We start from the raw sequence: 26,827 nt of genomic DNA, 5'->3' as shown, positions 1-26,827 counted from the left end.
GTTGCCCGCCTACCATTTGTCAGGCTGTGTGTTAGGTGTTTTACATTTATTATATAATGTTTTATCCTCCCAAGGCCCAGTGAGAGTTTATTTTATCTCTAATTTACATATAAAGAAACTGAAGCTTGGAGAGCTCACTAACTTTTTTCCAAGATCTAATAAGCATTAAGCTTAGGAATTATGCCAAGGTTTAATTGCGCAGTGACAGGCTTACTTGGAGCCGTCCGGTAATAATAGTTTTTAAATAATAAATGTTTATTGGGAATTTTCTTTGCCAAAAACTCCATGTATTGCATGCTTGAATCCTCATAGCAACCCTAAACCATTGGCATATGTAAAGTCCATCATATAGATCCACAAAGGGTAAGTGATCTGCATGAAATTGTACAACTTTTATTTTTAAAAATGTTTTTAAATAAATTCAATTTAATTAACATATAGCATTACTAGTTTCAGAGGTAGAATTCAGTGATTCATCAGTTGCATACAGTACCCACTGCTCATTACTTCAATTGCCCTTCTTAATGCTCCTCCTCCAGTTCACCCATCCCCCCACCCACCTTCCCTCCAACAACCCTCAATTTGCTGCTCCCTAGAGTGAAGAGGCCACAACTTTTAAGTGTGGAACTTCAGCACAAACTCAAGAAAGCTAACTGCAAAGTCTGTGCTGCTAACCTTTATTTCCTATTGTCTGAAAGGAAAATAATACCCACATCATCTCGTGTTTATATATATTCAAACAAAATGAAAATTACAATGTATCATAGGTGGAAAAAGACAAAGAAAGAGGAAGTTACTACATTCTCACAGTATGCTGGATTGGGGATGGGAATAGAAACTTTCCAGCCATAGAGGATGAGCAGAGTTTAGACAGGCAAAGATGGGGAGGAGAAGAAAAAGAAAGATTTTCCAGGGGAAAGATTTGTACTGTCATTTGATAATGTTTTCTTAATTTGTGTTTGAGCTTATGTCTTAAAATCTGCTCATTGTTCCATCAAAGTGGTTAAGATTTGGGTTTTCTGATAGACAAAGATGGCATCTAACTGTGCATGATTGATGCTCTAAGTCCCCTGAGAAGCCATGTGTATTGTATAATTGCCTCGTGTTGCATATCAAATTACCCCAAACCTTAATGCCTTAGAATAGCTAATGTTTATCATCTCACAGTTTCAATAGGTGAGGAATTCGAGAGTATCTTAGCTCAGTGGTTCTGGCTCAGGACCTGAGGTGGTAGTCCGGAGGGATGTTGGCCAGTCAGCCAAAGGCTACAGTCATCCAGATAGAGGAGGAGTTAAGGTGCTGGAGGAGTAGGAGCAAGAACCCTGAGCTCACCTGGTCCCTCCACAGAGCAGAGCTAGTTAGTTATCAAATTGTTCTGAACACCCAAGAAGTCAATCAATAGGTCTGAGAGAACAAAACTGCAAGTCTACAAGTAGAAAAGCAACCACCTTTTGGAAAGTAGGAGGTAAGGAAGTTCCTGGGGGCAAGCCGAGTTGCACAAGCAGCAAACAAAGAGGGAGCCCAATTAGGAGGCTACCACCAAGTATTAGAAGTGGTCCAGTGCAAATCTGAACTTTTAAGTTCTCTCCCGTAGAGGATGCACCTGGATTAAAGGTGCTCAGGTGGTGGAGAGGTGCAGGATCCCAGGAGCGACGGGGTGGTCTGAGCATCCCCTGGGCGGCAGGAAGATGGTGGTGCCAACGTGCAGTGCTGCTCCTAGGCCGGGAGCTGGAAAGGCTGCCCAGAGCCGGGTGCCCGCTTTCTGCTATAAACTGAGCACAGGCTATGTGGTCGTGTGACCGCTTTCCCGGGTTGTTGGGCAACTGAGGCAAGATCCTTCCATGCAGGCCAAGGGCAAATCGGAAATTTGGAGTTTTGAAACTTGATCATGCATCTGAGATTAAAAAAAAAAAAAGAAGAAGAAGAAGGCTCAGACACAGGCAGGATGAATGCAGGGTTCAGATGGAAACTGGGGAAACAAATCAGGTCATTGATTGCTTTTCTATGAGGGCTCACTGAAGAGTGGGGGGCCGGGGAGCAGGGCAATGCCTTATTCATCCCTTCCATCACTGCTGAAAGCCTTCAGGGAGCAAAACAGTGCCACCTAGTGGCATCTGGTGCGGCTTCTAGCTGTCAGCCGCACAGCCTCCCTGTGCCCTGGAGGGGCACTTCCACTGGAAAGTAGTCCACCTGAGAATCTGTGCACCAGCACCCTCCCCCAGAAGGCCAGCATGAACTCACTCACACCAATTTTACGGATTATAGAAGGCCGCAAAGCTTCAGCTCTAGGAGAAGTAGATTTGAGAGTCCTTTGTACTTTTGTTCTTTATTTCTTTTATTTTTACTATGTTTTCATTTATTTTCTTATTTTTTCCAATTCCTTTTTAAAAATTTTTAGTATTGATTTTTAAAATGTATATATATATATACTTTTCATACATATTACTAACATTACATACTTATATTTCTCATTCATATATATATTTTTCATACATATTTTTAAATTTTTTTGGTCTACTTTCATTTTATTTTATTTTCTTATTTTGGGATCTAGATTCTTTTAACCAACAGACCGAAACACACCCAGGATCTGGTGGGGGGTTTTGGGTTTTCTTATTTTTTGTTTTTCTTGTTTGGGGTTTGTTTTTCCTCTGTTTTTTTGCTTTGTTTTTATTTATTTATTTTTTGTTTTGTTTTGTTTTCCGAGGTCTTGGGGTTTTTTTATTCTTTTTTTTTTTCTCTTTCTTCTTTTCTTTTCTGGACAAAAAGATGAGATGGAGGGATTCACCCCAAAAGAAAGAACACGAGGTAGAACTCATGGCCAGGGATTTAATCAATACAGACTTAAGTAAAATGTCTGAACTAGAATTTAAAAGAATGATTACAAGTATACTAGCTGGGCTTGAAAGAAAGCATAAAAGACACAAGAAAATCCCTTACTACAGAGATAAAAGAACTAAAATCTAGTCATCCTGGAATTAAAAATGCTGGGACTGAGATGGAAACACAAATGGAAGCCATACAAACAAGATAGACCAAGTAGAAGAGCAAATCAGTGATATAGAAGTTAAAATTATGGAAAATAATGAAGCCAAAAAGAAGAGGGAGAGAAAGGTAATGAACCATGAAGGTAGACTTAGAGAATTCAGTGAGTTAATAACACATAATAATATTAGTATCATAGGAGTCCCAGAAGATGAAGAGAGAGATAAAGAGGCAGAAGGTTTATTTGAAATTATAGCTGAAAACCCCCCTAATCCAGAGAAAGACACAGACATCAAGATCCAAAAGGACAGAGAACTCCCATTACATTCAACAAAACCCAGTCATTGCCAAGGCATATCATAGTCAAATTCACAAAATACGCAGACAAGGAAAGAATCCTGAAAGCAATAAGGGAAAAAAGATCCTTAACCTACAAGAGAAGACAGATCAGGTTTGCAGAGAATCTGTCCATGGAAACTTGGCAGGCCAGAAAGAAGTGGAAGGAAATATTCAATGTGCTGAATGGGAAAGATACACAGCCAAGAATTCTTTATCCAGCAAGACTATCATTCAGTATAGAAAAGCTAAAGAGTTTTCCAGACCAAAAAAAAAAAAAAAAAAAAAAAACCAAAAACAAAAACAAAAAAACAAAACACACACACACACACACACAAAACTATAGTTTGTAACCACTAAACCAGCCTTGCAAGAAATTTTAAGTGGGACTTTTAGAGTGGAGAAATAAAGACCAAAGCAACAAAGACTAGAATAAACCAGAGATCATCACCAGAAACACCAACTCTAAAGGTAACACAATAGCATTAAATTCATATCTCTCAGTAATCACTCTGAATGTAAATGGACTAAATGTGCCAATCCAAAGACATAGGGTATCAGAATGGATTAAAAAACAAGATTCACCTACATGCTGCCTTCAAAAGACTCATTTGAGACCTAAAGACACCTGCAGATTGAAAGTGAGGGGATGGAGAATCATGTATCATACTAATGGACATCAAAAGAAAACCAGAGTGGCCATACTTATATCAAACAAACTAGATTTTAAAACAAAGACTATAACAAAAGATGAAGAAGGGCATTTTATTGTAATTAAGGGGTCTATTTATCAAGAAGATCTAACAACTGCAAATATTTATGCCCCCAACTTGGGAGTACCCAAATATATAAATCAACTAATAACAAACATAACCTCATTGATAATACAATAGTAGAAGATTTTAACACCCCACTTATAACAATGGACAGATCATCTAAACAGAAAATCAACAAGGAAACAATGGCTTTGAATGACACACTTGACCAGAGGGACTTAACAGATATATTCAGAATATTTCATCCTAAAGCAGCAGAATATAATTCTTTTCTAGTGCACATGGAATCTTCTCCAGAATAGATCACATATTGGGTCACAAATCAGGTCTCAGAAATACAAAAAGATTGAGATCATACCATGCATATTTTCAGACCACACTGCTATGAAATTTGAAGTCAGTCATAAGAAAAAAAATTGGGAAGACCTTAAACGCATGGAGGTTAAAGAATGAATGAGTCAAACCAGGAATAAAAGAAGAATTAAAAGGAATACATGGAAGCAAATTAAAATGAAAGCACAACAGCCCAAAACGTTGGGGATGCAGCAAAAGAAGTTCTTTTTTTTTTTTTAAGATTTTATTTATTTATTCATGAGAGACAGAGAGAGAGAGAGAGAGAGAGAGAGAGAGAGGCAGAGACACAGGCAGAGGGAGAAGCAGGCTCCACGCAGAGAGCCAGACATGGGACTTGATCCCAGGTCTCCAGGATCACGCCCTGGGTTGAAGGTAGCACTAAACTGCTGGGCCACTGGGGCTGCCCAGCAAAAGCAGTTCTAAGAGAGAAGTATATTGCAATATTCCAGGCCTACCTCAAGAAACAAGAAAAGTCTCAAATACACAACCTAACCTTACACCTAAATGAGTTAGAAAAGGAACAGCAAATAAAGCTTAAAACCAGCAGAAGGAGGGAAATAATAAAGATTAAAGCAGAAATAAGTGATATACAAACAATAGATTAATGAAACTAAGGGCTGGTATTCAAAAGAATTAGTAAAATTGATAAGCCCCTAGCAAGACTTATCAAAAAGAAAAGAGAAAGGACCCAAATAGATAAAATCATAAATGAGAGAGAAGAGCTCACAATCAACACCACAGAAATGCAAACAATTATTAAGAGAATACCATGAAAAACTATATGCAACAAACTGGGCAACCTGGAAGAAATGGACAAAATCCTAGAAACCTACAAACTACCAAAACCAAAACAGGAAGAAATAGGAAATTTGAACTGACTCATAACCAGCAAAGAGATTGAATCAGGAATCAAAAATCTCCTGAGAAACAAAAGTCCTGAGCCAGATGGCTTCCCAGAGGAACACTATCATACATTTAAAGAGTTAATATCTATTCTCAAACTGTTCCAAAAAATAGAAATGGAAGGAAAACCTCCAAACTTATTCTATGAAGCCAGTGTAACTTTGATTCCAAACCTAGAGACTCCACTAAAAAGGAGAATTACAAGCCAATATCTCTGATGAAGATGGATGTAAAAATTCTCAATAAAATACTAGCAAATTGAACTCAACAGCACATGAAAAGAATTATTTACCACGATCAAGTGGCACTTATTCCTAGAGTTCTGGTGGTTCAATATTTGCAAATCAGTCGTGATATACCATATTAAAAAGGAAAAGGATAAGAACTGTATGATCCTGTAAATAGATGCAGGAAAAGCATTTGACAAAATACAGCATCCTTTCCTGATAAAAACGCTCAATAAAATAGGGATAAATGGAACATACCTCAACATCATAAAAGCTATATACAAAAGACCCACAAGTAATACCATCCTCACTGAGGAGAAACTGAGAGCTTTCCACTACAGTGAGGAATAAGACAAGGATGTCCACTCTCACCATTACTATTTCACATAGTACTGGAAGTCTTAGCCTCAACAATCAGAGAACAAAAAGAAATAGAAGGCATTCAAAAATCTGCAAGAAAGAAGTCAAACTCTCACTATTTACAGATGACATAATATTCTATGAAGAAAACCCAAAAGACTCTACCAAAAATTGCCAGAACTCAAATATGAGTTCAGAAAAGTTGCCAGATATAAAATCAAAGTGCAGAAATATATTGCACTTTTATACAACAATAACGAAGCAGCTGAAAAAGAAATCAAGGAATCGATCCCATTTGTAATTGCACCAAAAATGATAAGATGCCTAGGAACAAACCTAACTAAAGAAATAAAAGATCTATACTCTGAAAACCATATGAAAACACTTATGAAAGAAATTGAAGAGAACAGAAAGAAATGGAAAAATACTCCATGCTCCTTGATTAGAAGAACAAATATTGTTATAATGTTATCCTGCTCAAAGCAATCTACAATTAGATTGTAATTAATCTAATTACATTAAAATTTAATGCAATCCCCATCAAAATACCACCAGCCTTTTTCACAGAGCTAGAACTAGAACAAACTTTCCTAAAATTTATATGGAATCACAAAAGACCCCAAATAGCCAAAGCAATTCTGAAAAAAGGAAAAACAAAACTTGAGACATCATAATTCTGGATTTCAAGCTATATTACAAAGCTGTTGTCATCAAGACAGTATGGTATTTTAAAAAAAGGATGGTATTTTTAAAAAAGGATGCCTAGGTGGCTCAGCAGTTGAGCATCTGCCTTCGGCACAGGGTGTGATCCTGGGGGCCAGTATTGAGTCCTGCATCAGGTTCCTTATGGGGAGCCTGTTTCTCCCTCTACCTATGTCTCTGCCTCTCTCTCTCTCTCTCTGTGTCTCTCATGAATAAATAAATTTTTTTAAAAAGTATAGTATTGGGACAAAAACAGACACATAGATCAGTGTAACAGATGAGAGAACCCAGAAATGGACCCACACCTATATGGACAACTAATCTTCAACAAAGCAGGAAAGAATGTATAATGGAAAGAAGACAGTATATACACATTAGTTTCATTTTTTTATTAAAAAAAAAAAAGAAGAAGAAAAGGAGAGAGGGAAACAAGCCATTAAGAGACTCCTAATGATAGAGAACAAACTGAGTTGATGTAGGGTGGTGGATGGGGGATGGACTAGATGGGTGATGGGGATTAAGGAGGGCACTTGCTATGATGAGCACTGCGTGTTGTGTGTAAGTGAAGAATCACTGAATTCTACTCCAAAAACCAATAGTGTACTCTACCTAAAATTTAAAACAAAAGAGAACAATCCCTCCGCCAAAAGAGTCTGCAGTCATCCAAAGGCTTGACTAGGGCTTCCAAGGTGGGTCACTCAGGAGTCTCTGTCCTCGCCACATGAGCTTCTCCCTGGGTTTCTTGGGTGGGTTCCCCCATGACACTGCAGCTGGCTTCTTTCAGAGCAAGAGACCCAGAGATAAAGCAAGGTAGAGTCCACAATGTATCTTATGACCTGGCTTTGGAAATGATACACCATCACTTCTAGAATATTCATTCTAGTGGTCACAGAGACCAACCTTGATATGAGAGAGGGCTACACCAGAGTATGAATACCAGAAGTTGGGGATCATTGGAGGCCATCTTGGAGGCTGGCTATCACAACACACGCACATTTTTACAGGAGAAGAAAAAGTTCAAAAGAAGTAAAAAACATGCTCCTATTCTTGAACAGATTTTGCTAATATATCTCAAAGCTTCAAGTGGCTTTAAAATTAGGTACAATTTTACAAAAGCTAAAATGTTGTCCCTCTGGAGAAGTCAGTATGTCTATGTTAAGGTAGCTGTTAAATCACCTTGTGTCCATCTCTATCCAGGTATTAATTCAAGGAAAGCTAGATATTAAAGCTTTAAAAGAAGACTCAGACCAAGTCCAATATTATAATAGGAACAGGGCTGGCTTGAATGCCTGGCATGAAACCATGGGAAGCCACCACCTTTGGGGACTGCTGTGGACTTCAAAATTCTATAGTTCTATCCACATAGACTAAGATGGGAAGGGTGTACCTGTGAAGTTGTGCAGTGTGAAAATTCTGAATTAAGGCCAGTAAACACTGTGGAGCTGGAACTCTAGACAAAAATTGTAAAAGCAAGGCAGCCACTCCTCTCCTTCATGGGCCCCACAAAATTAATCAGAAAAAAAGAGAATTCATATCAGAACTTTGTAGAATGGATAGCTCATTTAACAGCAAGTTTAGCTGAGCGAGCTAATATGTACCAATAACAATTCCACAGATTCTGGGTTTTCTAGCAAATTATTTTTAGAAAAGAACAAATGTCTTAGCAGCTACTTACCAAATTTGTTATAATAAAAAGCTTAAAAGTATTTTCAGTATATTTTTGTTAAGCTATTTAAGATATATGCTACTAATGTAAACTTTTTAGGGTTGATATTGCAGTTAATAGCACAGATCCTTATTATTTACATTTTGTATTTTCTACACGGATGATTTTGAATAACATTACTGCAGTTAGTGACATCACACTCATTTGTTTGTTTTGTTTGTTTGTTTATTGAGAGGTTAGGGAGACAGAGAGGAACAGAGTGGTGGGGCAGAGGGAGAGGGAAAGAATCTTAAGCAGGCTCCATGCCCAGCACAGAGCCCGAGGCAGGGCTCAATCTCACAACCCTGCAATCATGACCTGAGCCAAAATCAAGAGTCAGATACCCAACTGAAAGCCATCCAAGTGCCCTGACATTTAGAGGTTCTCGTATTTTTTATTCATGTTAGATATGCAAAATACCGATATACACTTCATCTTTACAGCCCAGATTCTTAATCTGCTTGGCTCCTCTATCAATCAATCAATTTTTAATTTAAAAAAAAATCAAAGACCTTTAGCATAATTGCAGGATAGAATACCCTCAAGGTCAAAACTGCATTTATCTACCACCTGTGTGAATAACCGAAAATGACAGTTTTTTAGAAAGATTTAAAGTAAGGATTGGACATCCCCTCTAATCCTTGGAAACTTTCCTAAATAGAAACATGTGTTTACTAGTTCCTTCTAATTTTCATTAGAAAAAACCTACAGAAAAGTTGCAAAAATAAAATAGTACAAAGAATACTTACCTTTACTCAGATTTACCTATTGATAATATTTTGCCCCATTTGCTTAGCATATGCTCTCTTGCCTCTGTCAAGCAACCAATTGATCAATTGATTGCTTTGTCCAGAGAGAAGTGTAAAAGTGTATGTTTATATTGAGAGAGGGCGGGAGAGAGAATATATACATGCAGTTGTGTGTGTGTTTGATTTTTGTGTGTATATATGTACATACATATTTTTTTCCTAAATCATCATGGCCCTTTATCCCTAATACTTTACTATGTATTTCCTAAGAATAGGAATAGGATAGCCTTTTTCATAACCACAGCACAGCTGTCAACTGCAGTACATTTAACATTGATACTTTATATGTTTTTATTCAAATTCCAGCTAGTTAAAATTCAGTGTAATATTAGTTTCAGGTGTATAATATAGAAATTAAACACTTCCATACAACACCTCGTGCTCATCACAACAAGTGCACTCCTTAATCCCCATCATCTATTTAACTCATGCCCCTAGACACCTCCCTTATAGTAATGGTCAATTTGTTCTCTATAGTTAAGAGTCTCTTTCTTGGTTTGCCTCTCTTTTTTTTTCCCCTTTGCTTATTTGTTTTGTTTCTTAAGTTCCACATATGAGTGACCTCATATGGTATTTGTCTTCCTCTGACTAATTTATTTCACTTAGCATCATACCCTCTAAGTTCCATCCACATCATTGCAAGTGGCAAGATTTCATTATTTTTATGGCTGAATAATATTCCATTGTATAAATATATACATCTTCTTTGCATTCATCAGCTGATGGACAATTGGGCTATTTCCATAATTTGGCTATTACAGATAATGCTGCTGTAAGCATCAGGGTTCATGTATCCCTTTAAATTAGTATTTTTAAATTCTTTGAGTAAATACCTAATAATGCAATTGCTAGATGGTAGGGTAATTCTATTTTTAACTTTTTGAGGAACCTCCATACTGTTCTCCAGAATGGCTGCACCAGTTTGCATTCCCACCAACCGTGCAAGAGGACTCCCCTTTCTCTGCATCCTCATCAGCACCTGTTGTTTCTTGTGTTGTTAGTTTTATCCATTTTGACAGATGTGAGGTAATGTCTCATTGTAGCTTTGATGATGAGTGATATTGAGCATCTTTTCATGTGTTGGTCATGCGTAAGTCTTTAGAAAAATCTCTCTTCATGTCTTCTGTCCATTTTTAATGGGGTCAACCATTTTTGGGGTGTTGAGTTTTTAACTTCCTTATATGTTTTGGGATACTAACCCTTTAACAGATACATCATTTGCAAGTATCTTCCACCATTCCATAGGTTGTCTTTTAGTTTTGTTGTTTCCTTCACTGTGCAGATGTTTTTCATTTTGATGCATCCCAGTCATTTATTTTTGCTTTTGTTTCCCTTGCCTCAGGAGACATATCTAAAAAGCAGTTGCCATGGCCAATGTCAAAGAGGTTACTTCTTGTGTAATCCTCTGGGATTTTTACAGTTTTCTGGCTCACATTTGGGTCTTTTGTCCATTTTGAATTTATTTTTGTCTATGGTGTAAAGAAGTGGTCCAGTTTCATTCTTTTGCATGCTGCTGTCCAGTTTTCCCAACATTGTTTGTTAGAGATCGTCTTTCCCATTGGACAGTCTTTCCTGCTTTGTCAAAGATTAATTAGCCATATAGTTGTGGGTTCTTTTCTGGGTTTCCTATTCTCTTCTATTAATCTACGCCTATGTTCCAGTGCCATATCGTGTTGATCTCTACAGCTTTGTAATATGATTTGAGGTCTGGACTTGATGCCTCCAGTTTTGCTTTTCTTTTTCTAAGGTTGCTTTGGTTATTTGGGGTCTTTTGTGGTTCCATTCAAATTGTAGAATTGTTTGTTCTGGCTCTGTGAAAAATGCTATTGGTATTTTGATAGGGATTTCATTGAATGTGCAGATTGTTTTGGGTAGTATAGACATTATAACAATATTTGTTCTTCCAATCTGTGAGCTTGGAATGTTTTTCACTTCTTTATGTCCTCTTCAATTTCTTTCACCAGTGTTTTATAGTTTTCAAAGTACAAATCTTTCAACTCTTTAACACTTATACTTTAATGCTTTCTTTGAATTTCAATTATCTCAGCGATCCCAGAATGTCCTTTATAGCACTCTTTCCCTGCAAGACAGGATCTAGTCCGGAGTCAGTTCAGTCAAAGTTCTGGCTTCAGTACAGAGTCAGTCTAGAGTCAAATATCTTTTATCTCCTTTTACCTGGAAATTTTCAAAGCCTTAAGCCTTGTCTTTTAAAACATTGGCTTTAAAAAAAAAAAAAAAGAAAAAGAAACACAGTTCTCCTTCTCCTTTTTAAATAAACACTTCCTACTTTTGAAGTTGTCTGACATTTCCTCATTGTTCTAGTCAGGTTACTCATTCTAGGATGGAACACTCCAAGAGTAAGGTCATGTTCTCTGGAGGCACTCAATATCCATTTGTCCCTCCATGGCATGGTAATTTTGATTGTCCAGTCAATGTGTTTTCCAATTTCTCCCTTGAAACTAATGAATCCGTGGGAGAAGTTTTAAGATCATGAAAATATTATCATCAAAGTTTCCTCCTAGACTTAGCATCTATTATGGATCTTTATTTGATCTTTTTTTTTTTTTTCCTTGCTTGATCTTTATTACAATGGCTGCAAAATGATGATGATTTTCTAGGTCCTGCACTCCTTCTGAATTGAAGTGTCACCTCTCTGCATTCTTTTGGAAACAAGAGCCCTCCCCTTTCCTGAATCTCTTTATCTAGTCATTTATCCAATTATTACCAGTTTTATCCACTCATCTATTTATTAGTAGGACTCGTGAATGCCCATTATTAACAATTTATCATTTATTAGTGGACTTAATTATCATTATTTTTTGTTTTGTTCAAATTGTTCCAGATTTGGCCAATGCAACCCCCTTCAAGTTGCCTCCTATGTTTTTGCGACATGCCCCTTAATTTGGAGGAACACTGCCTTGTTTCTGGCATAATAAGATTATTCGTATTCTTCCATTATTCTTTATATGCATTTCCAATCTAGTTATTTGTTGTTGTTTTTAATGCAGCACGGAATGCTGAGAATAGAACATTTAAAAGATCATGGTTATAAAAGACAGATATGATGATAGCCTAAAACTAATACTAAGAAAAAAAAATACAGAATTTTGGGTAGTGGAATGTAGATAATCACAAAGATGGCCCAACTCATTAGGAAACTATTTAATCAGATCAAATTAAATAGTTATTAATAGTATGGTTTTGTAAATATTTGGTACTTAAATGCAATGATTATCATATTTATTTGTGCATATTAATAAGGTGGAAGCTTTTTTTAAATAATAAATTTATTTTTTATTGGTGTTCAATTTGCCAACATACAGAATAACACCCAGTGCTCATCCCGTCAAGTGCCCCCCTCAGTGCCCGCCACCCAGTCACCCCAACCCCCCTCCCTCCTCCCCTTCCACAACCTCTAGTTCGTTTCCCAGAGTTAGGAGTCTTTATGTTCTGTCTCCCTTTCTGATATTTCCTACCCATTTCTCCTCCCTTCCCTTCTATTCTCTTTCACTATTATTTATATTCCTCAAATAAATGAGTACATATAATGTTTGTCCTTCTCCGATTGACTTATTTCACTCAGCATAATACCCTCCAGTTCCATCTATTCTAGGTTACCCTTGCATTCTTAGGGAAAACTTGGATTAGTAGGCATTTTTTTAAAATAATTTTTATTGGTGTTCAATTTACCAACATACAGAATAACACCCAGTGCTCATCCCGTCAAGTGTCCCCCTCAGTGCCCTCCACCCAGTCACCCCAACCCCCCTTCCTCCTCCCCTTCCACCACCCCTAGTTCATTTCCCAGAGTTAGGAGTCTTTATGTTCTGTCTCCCTTCCTGATATTTCCCACACATTTCTTCTCCCTTCCTTTATATTCCCTTTCACTATTATTTATATTCCCCAAATGAATGAGAACATACACTGTTTGTCCTTCTCCGATTGACTTACTTCACTCAGCATAATACCCTCCAGTTCCATCCACGTTGAAGCAAATGGTGGGTATTTGTCGTTTCTAATGGCTAATATTCCATTGTATACATAAACCACATCTTCTTTATCCATTCATCTTTCGATGGACACCGAGGCTGGTGGAAGCTTTTTTTAACTGAAAAAAGAGCTTGTGCATTTGTTTTTAAATTGATAATAGTTGTATCAAATAACTACAATACTCTACATACCATAATATTCTCCAGGATATATTTGTTTATGTAATAATGTACATATTTTATTTCTAAATGTTTAGTAGGGGGATCCCTGGGTGGCTCAGTGGTTGACTGTCTGCTTTCAGCCCAGGGCGTGATCCTGGAGACCCGGGATAGAGTCCCACTTCGGGCTCCCTGAATGGAGCCTGCTTCTCCCTCTGCGTGTGTCTCTGCCTCTCTCTCTGTGTCTCTCATGAATAAATAAATAAAATCTTTAAAATAAATAAATAAATAAATGTAGTAAATGGTGACTAGCAAATTTGTATTAAGGTAAGCAAAATTCTATGAGCTGACAAGTTTTCTAAAATTAATTTTTTACTGATATATGTATAGTGATGTACACAAATATAAAATATATGACTTAAAGAACTTTTACAATAGTAATCACTTTTTCTAAAAGGTATAATCATCACTCAAGTCAAGATATAGAAAGGTTCCTTTGTCACACCTTCTAAGACATTATCTTTCTAATTAACCTCCTATCAATGTGTATTAGCTTTATTTATTTTTCTTGAACCTCACATAAATGGAATATATACATATTCATATAATATATAGGTCTGGCTTCATCTGTTTAACATTATGTTTATGAGATTCATCTATCTTGTTTGTAGTGATAGTTTGTTCTTTTTCATTTCTATGAAGTATGACACTGTAATTTAAATATTATTATTATTTTTGTACATTTTGCCTTTATTTTTTTAAAATTTTTTAAGATTTTTATTTATTTATTCATGAGAGACACACAGAGAGAAAGAGAGGTAGAGACACAGGCAGAGGGAGAAGCAGGCCCCGTGCAGGAAGCCTGACATGGGACTCGATCCTGGGTCTCCAGGATCACGCCCTGGCCTGAAAGCAGTGCTAAACTGCTGAGCCACCTGGGCTGCCCTACATTTTTCTTTTAATGGTTATTTAGGTTGTTTCCAGTTTGGGGATGTTATAAATACATCTGGTATGGACATCCGTGTCCATGTCATAGGGTGTTTATGTGTTTATCTATACTTATGTATACTGTGTGTGTAAATAGGTGTCCAGAGTGGTTTTACAAGTTTACATTCTCACTAGCTTTCACAAGAGCCCCAATTCTTCTACATCCTCACTAATACTTGGCATTGAATGACTTTTAAGTTTTAGCCAGATTGATGGGTGTGTAATGATATGTCATTAGGCTTTTAATTTTAATTTACTTTTAAGTAATGATTTTAAGCATCTTACTGTACATTTGGATTGTCTTGTGTATGAAGTGCTTGTTCTTTTGTCCATTTTAAAAATATTGAGTTGTATTGCCTGTCTTTTCATTATTGTCTTAGAGGTTCTTTATTTATTCTGGTTACAAATCCTTTGTCATATACAAAACTTAGAATATCTTTTCCCAATCTGTGGCTTGCCTTGCCACTGTCTTTATTCTTTTACGATTTTCTTTTATTTTTTTAAAATATTTTATTTATTTATTTGAGAAAGAGAGCACAAGCATGAGGGAGAGAGCAGAGAGAGAAACATACAAAGCCAACTCCCTGCAGAACATGGAGCCTGATGCAGCTTCAGAGGGGCTTCCCAGGACCCTGGGATCATGACCCAATCCAAAGCCAGAAGCTTAACTGATTGAATCACTCAGGCACCCCTAAGATTTTATTTTATTTTTAAAATATATATATATATATTATTGAAGTTCGATTTGCCAACATATAGTATAACACCCAGTGCTCATCCTGTCAAGTGCCCCCCTCAGTGCCCATCACCCAGTCACCCCTGCCTCCCCGCCCACTTCCCCTTCCACTACCCCTTGTTTGTTTCCCAGAGTTAAGAGTCTCTCATGTTTTGTCACCCTCTCTATTTTTTCCCACCCATTTCCTAAGATTTTATTTTTAGAGTAATCTCCACACTCAAAGTGGGCTTAAACTCAAATTCTCAAGATCCCAGGATCAAAAGTAGCATGCTCAGAGCCATTGACTGAGCTAGTCAGGTGCCCTGTCTTTTCTTTAAGAACACTACATGTAGTTTATTTGTACCAAGTTGTTGAACTTATATGAGCATAAACATGTTTGTAGTATTCTCTTATTATTCTTTTAATAGATATAGGATCTATAGTGATTACTTATGTTTGATTTCTGATATTGGTAATTTGTATGCTCTCCAATTTTTATCTTTGTTATGCTTGCTAGAAGTTAATCAATTTTATTGATTTTTTTTTGAAGAATGAGCTTTCTGTTTCATTTGCTTTTTTATTGTTTCCATGTTCTCAATTGCACTGACTTCTGATCTTATCTTTATTAGTTCCTTTCTTCTACTCACTTTAGATTTATTTTCCTCTTCTTTCTCTAAGTTCTGGAGGTAGGATTATTGATTTGAGAATTTCCTCTTCTCTCATATGGACATTTAGTGCATAAATTCCGCTATCAGCACTGTCTCAGCTGCATCCCATATATTTTGGTATGTTGCATTTTTTAATTGTATCTTGTGATGAACAAAAGTTCTTAATTTTAATAGCATCAATATGCCTGTTTATTCTTCTATTGTTAGTACTTTTCATGTCCTATTTAAGAGTCTAGGCCTTAAAATATACTTATAGGAAAAAATTTTCTTCTAGAGACTTTATTGTTTACCATTCACTATTAGGTCCATGATCCACTTGGAATTGAATTTGTGGGTGGTGTGAAATAGGGACCAAAGTTTGTTTTCCACCATATGAATATCCAAGTGATCAAGCACTATTTATTGAAAAGTCCATCTTTCCCTCACAATACTGCAGTGGACCTCTTGTCATAATCAGGTCACTGTTTATATATGGGTTTATTTTTAAATTCTCTGTTCTCTTCCATTTGTCTAATTATCTTACTTTGTTTTCAAATTCTATACCTTTATAATAAGTCTTGGTATCCTCTATATCCTACATTTAAATCTCCAGTTATTTTCTTATTATTTGTCATGATAAGGCTACTCTTATCCCTTTGCATTTTCACACAAATTTTAGAATCAATTAGCCAATTTAAAAGAGTTTGGAATCTCATTTAATATATAGATCAATTTGAAGATACTGATGCCTTTACATAGTGTGTCCTTTAATCCATGAACATGAGAATGGGTTACTCATCCCACTCCTCATTTATTTAGATCTTCTTAATTTCTTTCAGGAGTGTTCTGTAGTTTTTCATATAGCGGTCCTGCTCATCTTTTGTGGGGTTTATTCATAGGTATTTGGTGGCTTTGATACTATTGTAAATGATTTTTTATAAATTATACTTTCTATTTTTTTCAGTATATTGAAACAAAATTGATGTTTTTTTACTGCTATCGTATCAGTGATGTCAAATTCACTTATTATTTCTAATAGTTTGGATTTTTATGGATTCTATATGTATATTCTCATAACATACATGACTCATCACAATTTTATTCGTTTTACAATCATTATATCTTTCTAATTATATTTCTTTTCTTTAACTTAAAAGTCATTGCATTGACCAAGACTTCCAGTATAATGTTGAATACAAGTACTGAGAATGGACGAAGTTTGAAAATCTAGGTACTCAGGTCTCATCCCCTCAAAATTCAGTAGGTTCAGGTTGAGGGCCTCAAAAATCTACATTTTAACAAGTATTCTAAGCAATATCAATGTAGGGGTACCCTAGAAACATATTTTGAGTAATACTTTTAAAGCTTCACTCACCTGAAGAGTTTTCTTGATTAGGATGGAATCAGGAGCACTCCTCTTTCTTCCTTATCTTCCCACCTTCACTTCTTCCATGCTAGCAATGTTATTTTTCTGATCACCCTCTTGTGCTGCCTTTCTTTCTCTGTCTCTAGTTCTGGATACAACATGCAGGGTCTTCAGTATTAAAATGTTGACTGGCTTTAGAAAAGAAAAAAATCTTTTTAATAGCACCAACATGCTTGAGTCAGCAGTCCTATTCAAAAAGAAACAATCTTTTTAAAAAAGTATATTCAAAAGTTGTTGAGATCACAGTTGAATTCAGTTCTTTCTATATACATATCCACACCCACACATGCATGTACACAAACAATCATATGGGTCTTACTACATGATGGAAACAGTATGAGGAAAAAAACAGATTCTAAAGGATACAAAGTTGTAGAAAATAAACTTGAATAATAGGAAATCACTAGAGAGAAATATAGAGACCATGTGGTTTCCTAAATATGGCTAGTTACAAATCAAAGACACAATGTATTTTCTTAGATTAAGAGACAAAATATGCCATGGATATTTATGGAAGGAAGAAGAGAGAGAAAAATAGCTGCAAATACAGAGTATTATAGCTAGGCAGGGCCTTAAGATCGCGTTAGGTGGCCCTGGCATTTTTGTAGCTGAAGTAACAGAGATCCAACCTGGTAGAGTGAGTGACTTGCACAGTGTTACTTGGTGAGGTAGTGGGATGCACCCAGCGTCCCAGATTCCACTTCAGAGTTTCTTGCTTGATGTCATTCACATAGTTTATGATAAGAGATCACGTATATGAAAGGAATCCCAGAGAATAAGGAATGTGGAAACAAAAGTGAGTCCTTCATATAGGATAAGAGAGAGCTACGGGAAATGGAATCAATTTTGTCAGCAAGTTGTAAGAAAAGATGTGAGAAAGGAGGCAAAGTGAAAAAAGAATGGGAAAAACTAAATGAGACAAAGAAAACAGTTAAATTACAGAAGTCAAAAAATGGAAGATAATAGAAATAAAAATACAATAAAATAATTCAAGATCATGTAGATCAATGTAGTATTTTTATATCATTTTCATCAAAAGTATATCTATCTAGAATTATTTTAATAATAAAATTTTTAATTTTATATTTTTTTATAATTTTATATTTTTATTTATAAAATATAAAATCTTTAATTTTATTATTAAAATAGTATTTTTAATTTCATTAAAAATTTAATGAAATTGTATAAAAGTACATTTAGACTCCTGTAAAGAGAAGTACACCTAAAGTGGTAACAATGTTAAGTTCTTGATCTTCTAAAATGCTGAAGGAAGAAGATATAGAAATCCAAAGAGGTACTTCTCTCTATCAGGAACCATTAAATCTAAAATCAAAGAAACACAAAGAAAGCTAAGGCTAGCTGTTTTTTCAAATGTCTGTATTGTTGTTTTTTTTCTTTTTAAGACGTGGATAATGAATGAAAATACAAGAGATGGAGAATCTCAAAGATTTTTGAACAGTCAAGTGTCACTGGTTTAATTCAAAGAGAGTAGAGTTTTTACAGTATTCAGAATTGTTGGACTTTATTTCCTTACTATTGCATTTCCTTAAGAGCCTGAACCTAAATGTTACAATCATAATATTGGTTTGCTGCCTGAGTAGCCATTTAAAAACATTAACCTTCATGGTTCATTTGATGAACCAAATACTCCTGTTGTGTCTCCTGGGAGAGGAGACATCCATTTTTAATCTATATTTAACAGGGATAAACTGGACACAATCATGAGGCATCATAGAAAAGTGAATTTTAAGTGTGACTAGTCAACCAAATATATATTTAGCAAATCAATATACTGGTTAAGGACACAGGATTTAAAATCAGGCAGACATGGGTTTGGTCCATAATTCACTCTTTACTACTCATTACTTTTTCTCTCCTTCTTCCCTCCCTCCCTCCCTTCCTCTTCTCCCTTCTTTTATTAAAAAATATCTATTGAGTATTTACTATGTGCTAGGTTCATGCCATAGACTAGTGGGCTAGTTATCTGACATTCCTGAGAGAGAACATGGAAAGTTTATAGAGAAGAAATTTGTGGTGTGTGACATAAGCAAAGGTGCAGATGCAGAAGTGAGCCAGACTGGGACAAATCTGAGCAGACTGGAAGCAAATAATGGGGGATGAGTTTGGAAAAACATGTTAAAGTCAGGTTGTGAAGGGCTTTGCATGCCAGGATAGGCAATTTCAAATTAACGGTGCAGATAATTGGCAAACAATTAGAAATTGAATGATTTGGGAGGAATCTAGTACAGAAAGCCAAAGGAGGATACTACTTCAAGAACAGTTTATTGTGTACTTCAGAGCAGACAAGAAAGAAACGGATTTAACTGTTAAAAGAATATGATGACCTTTAACATAAGTTTGGGTGGTAGGGATGGAAACCAGTGGTGGGGATGAAAGCGGGGATTGAGGGTGAAGACATGGACCCTGTGTAGCAAGAGTTCCAAGGGAAGCATAAGCAGAATGAGAAGGAAATAGTATGGTAGAGATTGAGGAAGCAGCGAGGCCAAGGGCAGGTATATTTTTCCCAAGATGAAGCGTTACTAGCTATGTGTAGAGTAAAAGATCCGTGTGGAGAGACTGAAGACTCTAGGGTGCAAGAGTTCCGAACTGACAGCAGAAGTGCAGAGGGAAGTCTTGCAGAGCTGGGGCAGCACTTCTTCCTCTGAGATGGAAGGGTATGACTTGACACTGAGATTTCCTTTGTAGCAGGGAGGGAATCAAGGCAACATTTATCTGTGTACTCCAGGTGAGCTCTTATTAGAAAGAAGAGTGGCAACATCAAGCCACAAAAAGACCAAGTGACTGAGGCCGTAGAAAGACAAACATAAAAGAGGTTAGCCCATCAATAGATTCAGTAGGAGCATCAAACCATTCTGATTCACACTCCAGAAACCTTTCTACTTCCTTCTGTGCTGTGTAATGTGGGAAATTTGCAGTGCAAACATTCAAAGAAATGTGAAGTGCTCTTGATCTTCACCTCAGTGGTACAGGGTTATAGAGACTACAGGTCCAGTGCAAAGACCATTGTGTGTCCCCTAAGGCCACGAAATAAAGAAAAAACTTAAAGGTTAAAATGAATGGGTGTTTATGTAGGCATAAACACATCCTAGAAGTTCTCTGTGAGTACTCAGAGTCTGCATTCAAAGTATCAACTCTGAAAACTCTATGGCCCAACTGCTTCCAAACTTGCATATATCTTTCCTCCACCGACCCTCCACCTCTAGGGTCAAGGGGACTGGTAAGAGAGCTTCTGAAGTTTGCAGATCCGGTGGCATCTTTATCTGAGCTCGGGGTTGGGAAAGAGGGAGCCTAGGGGTACCCTGGGTGCAGCGCCCTCCCCTGTGACCACCGTGGGGGGTGGGGGGCTTGCACTCCAGCAATAATAATCCCTCACGAAGCCGGCTGAAGTAGGTCCATCTGGCCAGGCATCCTCAGTCTGAGGGAACCCTGTGGGTTAAGGAGACCCAAGTGTGCACTTGAAGAGCCGAGTAAGTGCGTTTGGCGGGAGAGGGCACAGTGCTGACTGGGCACCTTTGCTTTGGAGTCTTCCCTTTCGCATCAGCCTATCTGTGCCAACAGCTGAAAAAACTGGGGCTGCGGGCAGGAGGCGGGGTGTCGGTCGGGAACACTGACCCATTGGCCCTGTGGCTGCAAGAGGACTTAGGGGCGCCCTGGCGCAAGCCAAGGGAGAGCCTCATCTCTGCTCCGGTCCACAAATCCTTAACGGATTTTCTTTCTCTCCCTTCACCCTTTTCTCTCCTTTGCTCCCTTTCTCTCTCTCTCTCTCTCCCCCTCTTTTCTCTCCTTTGCCCCCTCTTTTCCCCCCTCCCTCCCCGTCCCCTTCCCTTCCTCTCCCCTCCCCCTCCCCTCCCCTCCCCTCCCCCTCCCCCTCCCCGGGTGGGAGCCTCTTCCTTTCCCCTCCTCCCCTTTTCCGCCTCTCTCCCTCTCTCTGCATCTCCTTCTCCCTCTCAGCTCGCCGGGCGACCCTGCTCCTGCCTCCCACATTAATGGCGGCATCTTCGGAGGATGATATAGACCGGCGGCCCATCAGAAGAGTCCGCTCCAAGAGCGACACGCCGTACCTCGCCGAAGCCAGGATCTCCTTCAACCTGGGGGCAGGTAAGGACGACGCTGTCGCCGGGCTCGCGCCCCCACCCGCGCCCTGGCCCCCAGCCCCTGCCCCCGGGGTGTCCCCCGCCCGCCCCCTCGCTACCCCGCCGGGCGCTGGGCTCGCTCCCCCGCTCTTTGTGTCGCGGGTACTGGGAGGGGGGGTGTGTGCGTGTGATGGGGGGTGGGGGAGGGGAGTGCGCGGAGCCCTACATCCGCCCAGGACTCCCACGCGGGCTTTCCCCTTCCACGCGGAGAGGAAAGTGCTGTCAGTGGTAACAATGATCTTAGGGATCACCAAGAGCTGGGTCGGGCTGCCAGGGCACCGGCTGTGGGCGGAGGGTCTGGCAAGGCTCTGCTGGTGAGGTTTGCTGGCGGGGTTACTAGAGGGTGGAACTTGTTGGTGACACTCAGACCGGTGATCTCTGGGGGTGGGGGGGTGGGGGTTGACACCACTGCTGCGGTGTTGGCTGGGGAGAGGGTGTGGGGTTGACAGCCGGGGACAGGACCTTATCCTTTCACTGAGCTGTTGGAGAGCAACCCCAGGGATGATGATGATAATGATAACATGGTCTATAGGATACATGTTAGGTGATTCGACTGTCACTAGTCCTGGTGCCCAGAGTGGCCCAGAAGGCATTAAGTGGAAAGGACAACTGAGGTGAAGGAGGGAGGGAGGGAAGAAAGGAAGAGGCAATAGAAAGGAGTGAGAGACTCAGAGAGTCAAATTGCTTGGGTTGAGATCTCTCAGGGTACCTGATAAGAGGTACCCTGTGTCTGCGGTCCTCACTGCTGCTACTGCTCTAGATTCACAGGCGGACCTCACCCTCTGTTACTAGCAGATCATCACCATCACTGGAAGGAAGTTATTCCCCACTACCTCCATAGTGCTGCCTTGTCTGAACGCCTCCTAAGCATCCGCCCCAGTTTGTGCCTCTTCTTTTCTAGAGTCCCTCAGCATTCTAGCAATTCCAGTGCAAAAAGGGGGAAGACTACCCCTCAAAATAGGTTTGAAAACCAGATAATAGCTCTTTCTTTAGCAAACTAAATCCTTGGAAATGGAACTGAATCAAAGTATGTGTGTGCCCGTGTTGGGGGCAAAGAGAACCTTTAAATGATAAGTATTGTATACACTGTTGAGAAGTTTGGACAAAGGAGAAAACTCTGATGAGAGAAAGAAGATGTAGTGGCTAAGTAACCTTCTCTTCATGACTGAAAGAATGGCAACTAAAAGTACCAAAGTAGCCAAGTTCCTTGGAGTGTTATTTTCCTGTGTTGGTGATTTGGGGTTTTAATCATATGTTTCTCATCACTCCTAAAATGTTTTCCTTTGGATTTAGGGCTGGGGAAATGACTTCTTTATTGGGGGAAGCTTTTGCCATTTTTGTGGCATGCTGTAGTAGCCTGTGGTCTCATTTTGGAACTGTTAATCCTTCACTGGTATGTTCCAGATTCAGGATGTGGATGTGAGGAGTCTTCAAAAGTACTGAGAAGAGTTGTTTTTTTTTTTATGACTGAGATTGTTTTCTCACGGAGTGATATTAGAAATTGTACCACTGACCTCTTTGCTACCACACTCTGGTATATTCCTTGGTGTCTTTGGCTTAACACAGGAGAAAAAGGGCTAGAGTGGCAGTTAGTAAAGGTTGTTTAACCTTGTTTTACTTTTACAACAAAACAATAAAATAAAACACTAAAGGGAGCTTCAAGTTTCAGCCACTACTGAGTGAGGTTGAGCATTTGCCACCAGATTAAACTCAGTGACTTGCAATCTTTTATTCTGGTTGAATTACTCTGGAGGCCAATTAAAAGATTGGACTTTTCAGTCAAGACTTGTTTCCCTTTAATCTGGAAATACAAGCCCAATGGGCTCCACGTGCCTTCTGTATGTCCCTTAGAATCCCTCTGATAGCAAGAAAAGACACCAGCAAGAAAGAGAAATGCCATCCAGAGGATGTTGGAAAGAAGGGGGGGCGGGTGTGCAGTCGCAATGGGCTCTGTTCTGCAGTTAGGGGAGCTGTCCTCGCTTGTGGTGCTGAAGCAAAGAGCTGTGCGACAAAGACCTAACTGTGAGCAAGACACTCGAGGGAGGGGTCCCCTGTCCCTCCCAGTGATGGAGTCCCAGGGAAAATGCAGAAGATCTAGGCACCGAAAACTTTTCTATCCCTGCCCACCTACATTTACAGCCTGTTTACTACCCTCACGCCCACTGCTCCACTGCTCAAGTCAGGCAGTTCTGCTCTAATTTTGCGCAGGCTGCTCACTCCTGGCGCTTTGTTTATTTTCCAGCTGGTTTCTGGTTGCTTTCCTGACGTAGTAAGATCTATTCGCAGATGTGCCTTTCCCCCGCGTTTAAAAGTAATTGTAACCCCTGGTTTAAAAAGCAAACAGCCTTGTTTATCTCCTTGAGCAGCAAGTTGTAATTAAACTATTAGTGTCGTTATCAGCGTTACTGAGCAGAGGAGTCTGCACACTTCTAATAAATTACATAATTTGGGCATAGAGAGAATTTTGTCTCTTAACAACAATTTACAAACAATTAAGCAAGGAAGTTTTCATCTGCCCTTTATTCTCACTCCTCTTCTACCCCCCAAATACTCACTTATTGTTTATTCTTTCCAGAGAAAATTTTTATTGGTTTAAACTATTTATGTTTAATTTTTGCTTTCCCACACCCACATATTACATATTTTAGAGGTTTAGTAATGCTTCATGGACTAAATATACATATATTCATTTTATTTGGATATCACAAAGTCATTTTGGGTACCAACACCCTTAAACTAATCTATAGAGTTGCCAAATAAAGTGGACAGGGCATTTTGAATACTAATTAAATACTTAAGCATCCTTTCAACTACATCCTGTCCCTGAGGGCACTTAATATCATTTCAGAAATAACTCCACAGCTTGAGTGAAGGATATACTCCTTCACCTACAGTCCCAAGTCAATCAAAGAATAGCACCAAAATGTGGGTCTTACATCAGTTTATGAAGATGCAAATTTCAAGTTTCAGCCTAAACTGACAGGGTATAGAACAGAAGTTTTCTGAACCATGATTTCCATTTTTCAAAAAGAGCCCCTTTTATAGGTTTTTAACTTCTATTCAGCACTTAGTGTATTATGCTAATATTGATAATGATTGTTTACTGGAGGTAGTATAAATGCTGCAGAAAATTAAGCCAATGTATTTGCTGAAACTTACCTAGACACATCAGACCTCATTTAAAACATTGAAAGAGGTTTCTTTTTTCCTGAGAAATTAAAATGTGTTATAAGGACATCGTGTAACAGAAGAATGTATTCACACTATTAGTAGCAAGTGTTTCTAATTGTGTTCTCACTTGATAATGAACATCACTGACATTTAGCTTGTGAGAACTTACCCTGCCTTATGAGGTCATTCATTCACTGCATTCAATGCAGTGAATGCTCATCTGGCAGATGTTTTCCTATAGGCTAGTGTGTTTTATTTATCTTTATATTGAGAGTATATAGAAGAGTATTTGATATATACATATTTGATACACGCTGAAACTGAAAAGTTCTCTGTAATTACACACTGAGGTGAATAGAGGTATTATGGTAAATAGAAGATTTAAGCTCATCAGAAATTTCTTAGAGGAATGTCAGAAGAAGGAGGACTAGTCACCCTGATGATTTAGGATTTTTAAAACCCAAAACCAATATTGGGCCACAATTGAGAACAGTGAGTACTTCTCTAATCATAAGGAAGTTTAACTTTTGTTGACATTTCAGAATTGCTTTTATGTGGAGTAGATTTTAAGTTAATAGCATGGTCAACCTCAGAATACCTATCTTCTTTGGGAGTTCAAGATCTGTTTTAGTCTCTGATGTCATTCAAGGGTAACTGTTCCTGACTTCTACTGGTCTTCTCCACTCTTTCAGGCACTGAGGATAATAGTCAAAATTGGCTTGTTCTGGCTGCCTGTAAGAATGGATGGGTTAGCCAGATTAAGTTATAAACTGGGTCTAAGGAGATCTCTTTCTTCCTACCTTTCTTGAGAAGGAAGACTGTCTCTTAGTTAAATTATGAAAACCTATGATACTAAGAAGTGACAACCCAAAATATGCCATTATCACTTAGCAATGAGAATTCTCCGTAGGCAAAATTGTGAATATTGTCATACTGAACCAAGATTGTTTCACCAATCAGAAGGTCCTGATAAGCATCTTCTTTCACTTTTTCATTGAAGAATGTCAATGCCTCCATATATATATATATATATATATATATATATATATATATATATATATATATTTTTTTTTTAAACTTATTTCAAATTGAAGACATCATATGGGTCTGGCTTTTATTTGATGGGCCCAAAATCTGCTTGAAAGTATTGCTTCTAAGAGAAAAAGAAAGAAAAAGAAAGAAGAAAGAAAGAAAGAAAGAAAGAAAGAAAGAAAGAAAGAAAGAAAGAAAGAAAGGAAATAATGGGTTTCATATTCAGTAGCCACAATCCAAATGGATGGCCATGTAGTTCACCAGAAGCTTCAATTATTGGACTTTCTAAGGGTCTGCCCTCCTTCTTTACTGTTGTTAAAGCTAACCAACCTGTAATCTCATTACGTAATACATTCAGATGGTACTGATGAAGACCACTCCAGACAATATAAATAATATAAACAAGGTAAAGTAAATAATTAACAATATGAGGAAATGGGAAGCCCTTTGCTGTTAATATTTATCTTGGCTGCTTACAATGTCATCATTTCAACAACAATTCATACATTTATGAGACAACTCAAACATAAAATCTGTGTCACATGGTTTAATTTCTTGGGATCTCTGGTCTGAGCATTATTAATTTTTTTAAGATTTAAGTATTATATTTATTGTTATCACTAAATGATAAGTTGCTTGTTTAGTTTGTCTATAAATGTATATATATTATATATGTTGTATATTATGTATATATTTTTTTGATTTCATGAAAGACCATGGAGGTGTGTTTTATATGAAAAATATGAATCAAGAGTCAGAAAAACTTGATTTTAATGCATCTCTGCCTCTAAAAGCATGGGCCAGTCATTTAATTTTTCTAGGCTTGATTCATTCAGCCCTAAGATGAGAGATTTAGATTTTAAGATCTCTAAAGTCTCATCCAACCTAAAAATTTTCTATGAATAAACCAGTACTTCTAACTCTTGCTGTACTATTGGGTATACACTATACCACTGATTTTTATATGCCATCTTATTTATGGTATAAAGCATATAGTAGAATAGCATAATTATAGCAATAATTAAAATATTTGATCACAGCTAGTTATGAATATAAGTTTAATTAAAAGAAGAATTAACAGATATTAATAATCAATAATTAATTCTTAATAATTAACAATGTGCTCAAAGGCCTATCTACATACATCATCTTAATTAAAATGTTTTAAATTTGAATATTCAGGGATTAGAGTCTTTTACATGATTGATGCTTTGTAAATGTTTGTTGTACGATTGAATAAAGTATTGGAGAAATCATAGCAATGAATGGCAAGTGAGAAAACTAAGTATTAATCCAGTCTCCCAATTGGCATTTTAGTTTTTTAGCCTGTACTCTTTTATAATTAACATGAATAGGGTATGTAAGATCTATATTTTCCCTTTATCCTTTT

The 26,827-nt window shown here is 37.8% G+C and overlaps 1 protein-coding gene across 5 annotated transcripts in view; it reads left to right on the top strand.

Moving 5' to 3' along the window:
• PHACTR1 (phosphatase and actin regulator 1) overlaps positions 1-26,827 on the top strand; it is a 560,913-nt gene that overhangs the window by 22,912 nt on the left and 511,174 nt on the right. For all 5 annotated transcript variants that reach the window (XM_041770863.1, XM_041770864.1, XM_041770861.1 and 2 more), the window contains one exon: positions 21,053-21,199. In XM_041770863.1, coding sequence (XP_041626797.1) covers positions 21,053-21,199 — 147 coding nt within the window. The remainder of the gene's footprint in view (positions 1-21,052; positions 21,200-26,827) is intronic.

Source organism: Vulpes lagopus, chromosome 10, assembly GCF_018345385.1.
Source record: "Vulpes lagopus strain Blue_001 chromosome 10, ASM1834538v1, whole genome shotgun sequence".
In the NCBI taxonomy this organism is placed as follows: domain Eukaryota; kingdom Metazoa; phylum Chordata; class Mammalia; order Carnivora; family Canidae; genus Vulpes; species Vulpes lagopus.
This window is presented reverse-complemented; position numbering and strand designations above follow the sequence as displayed.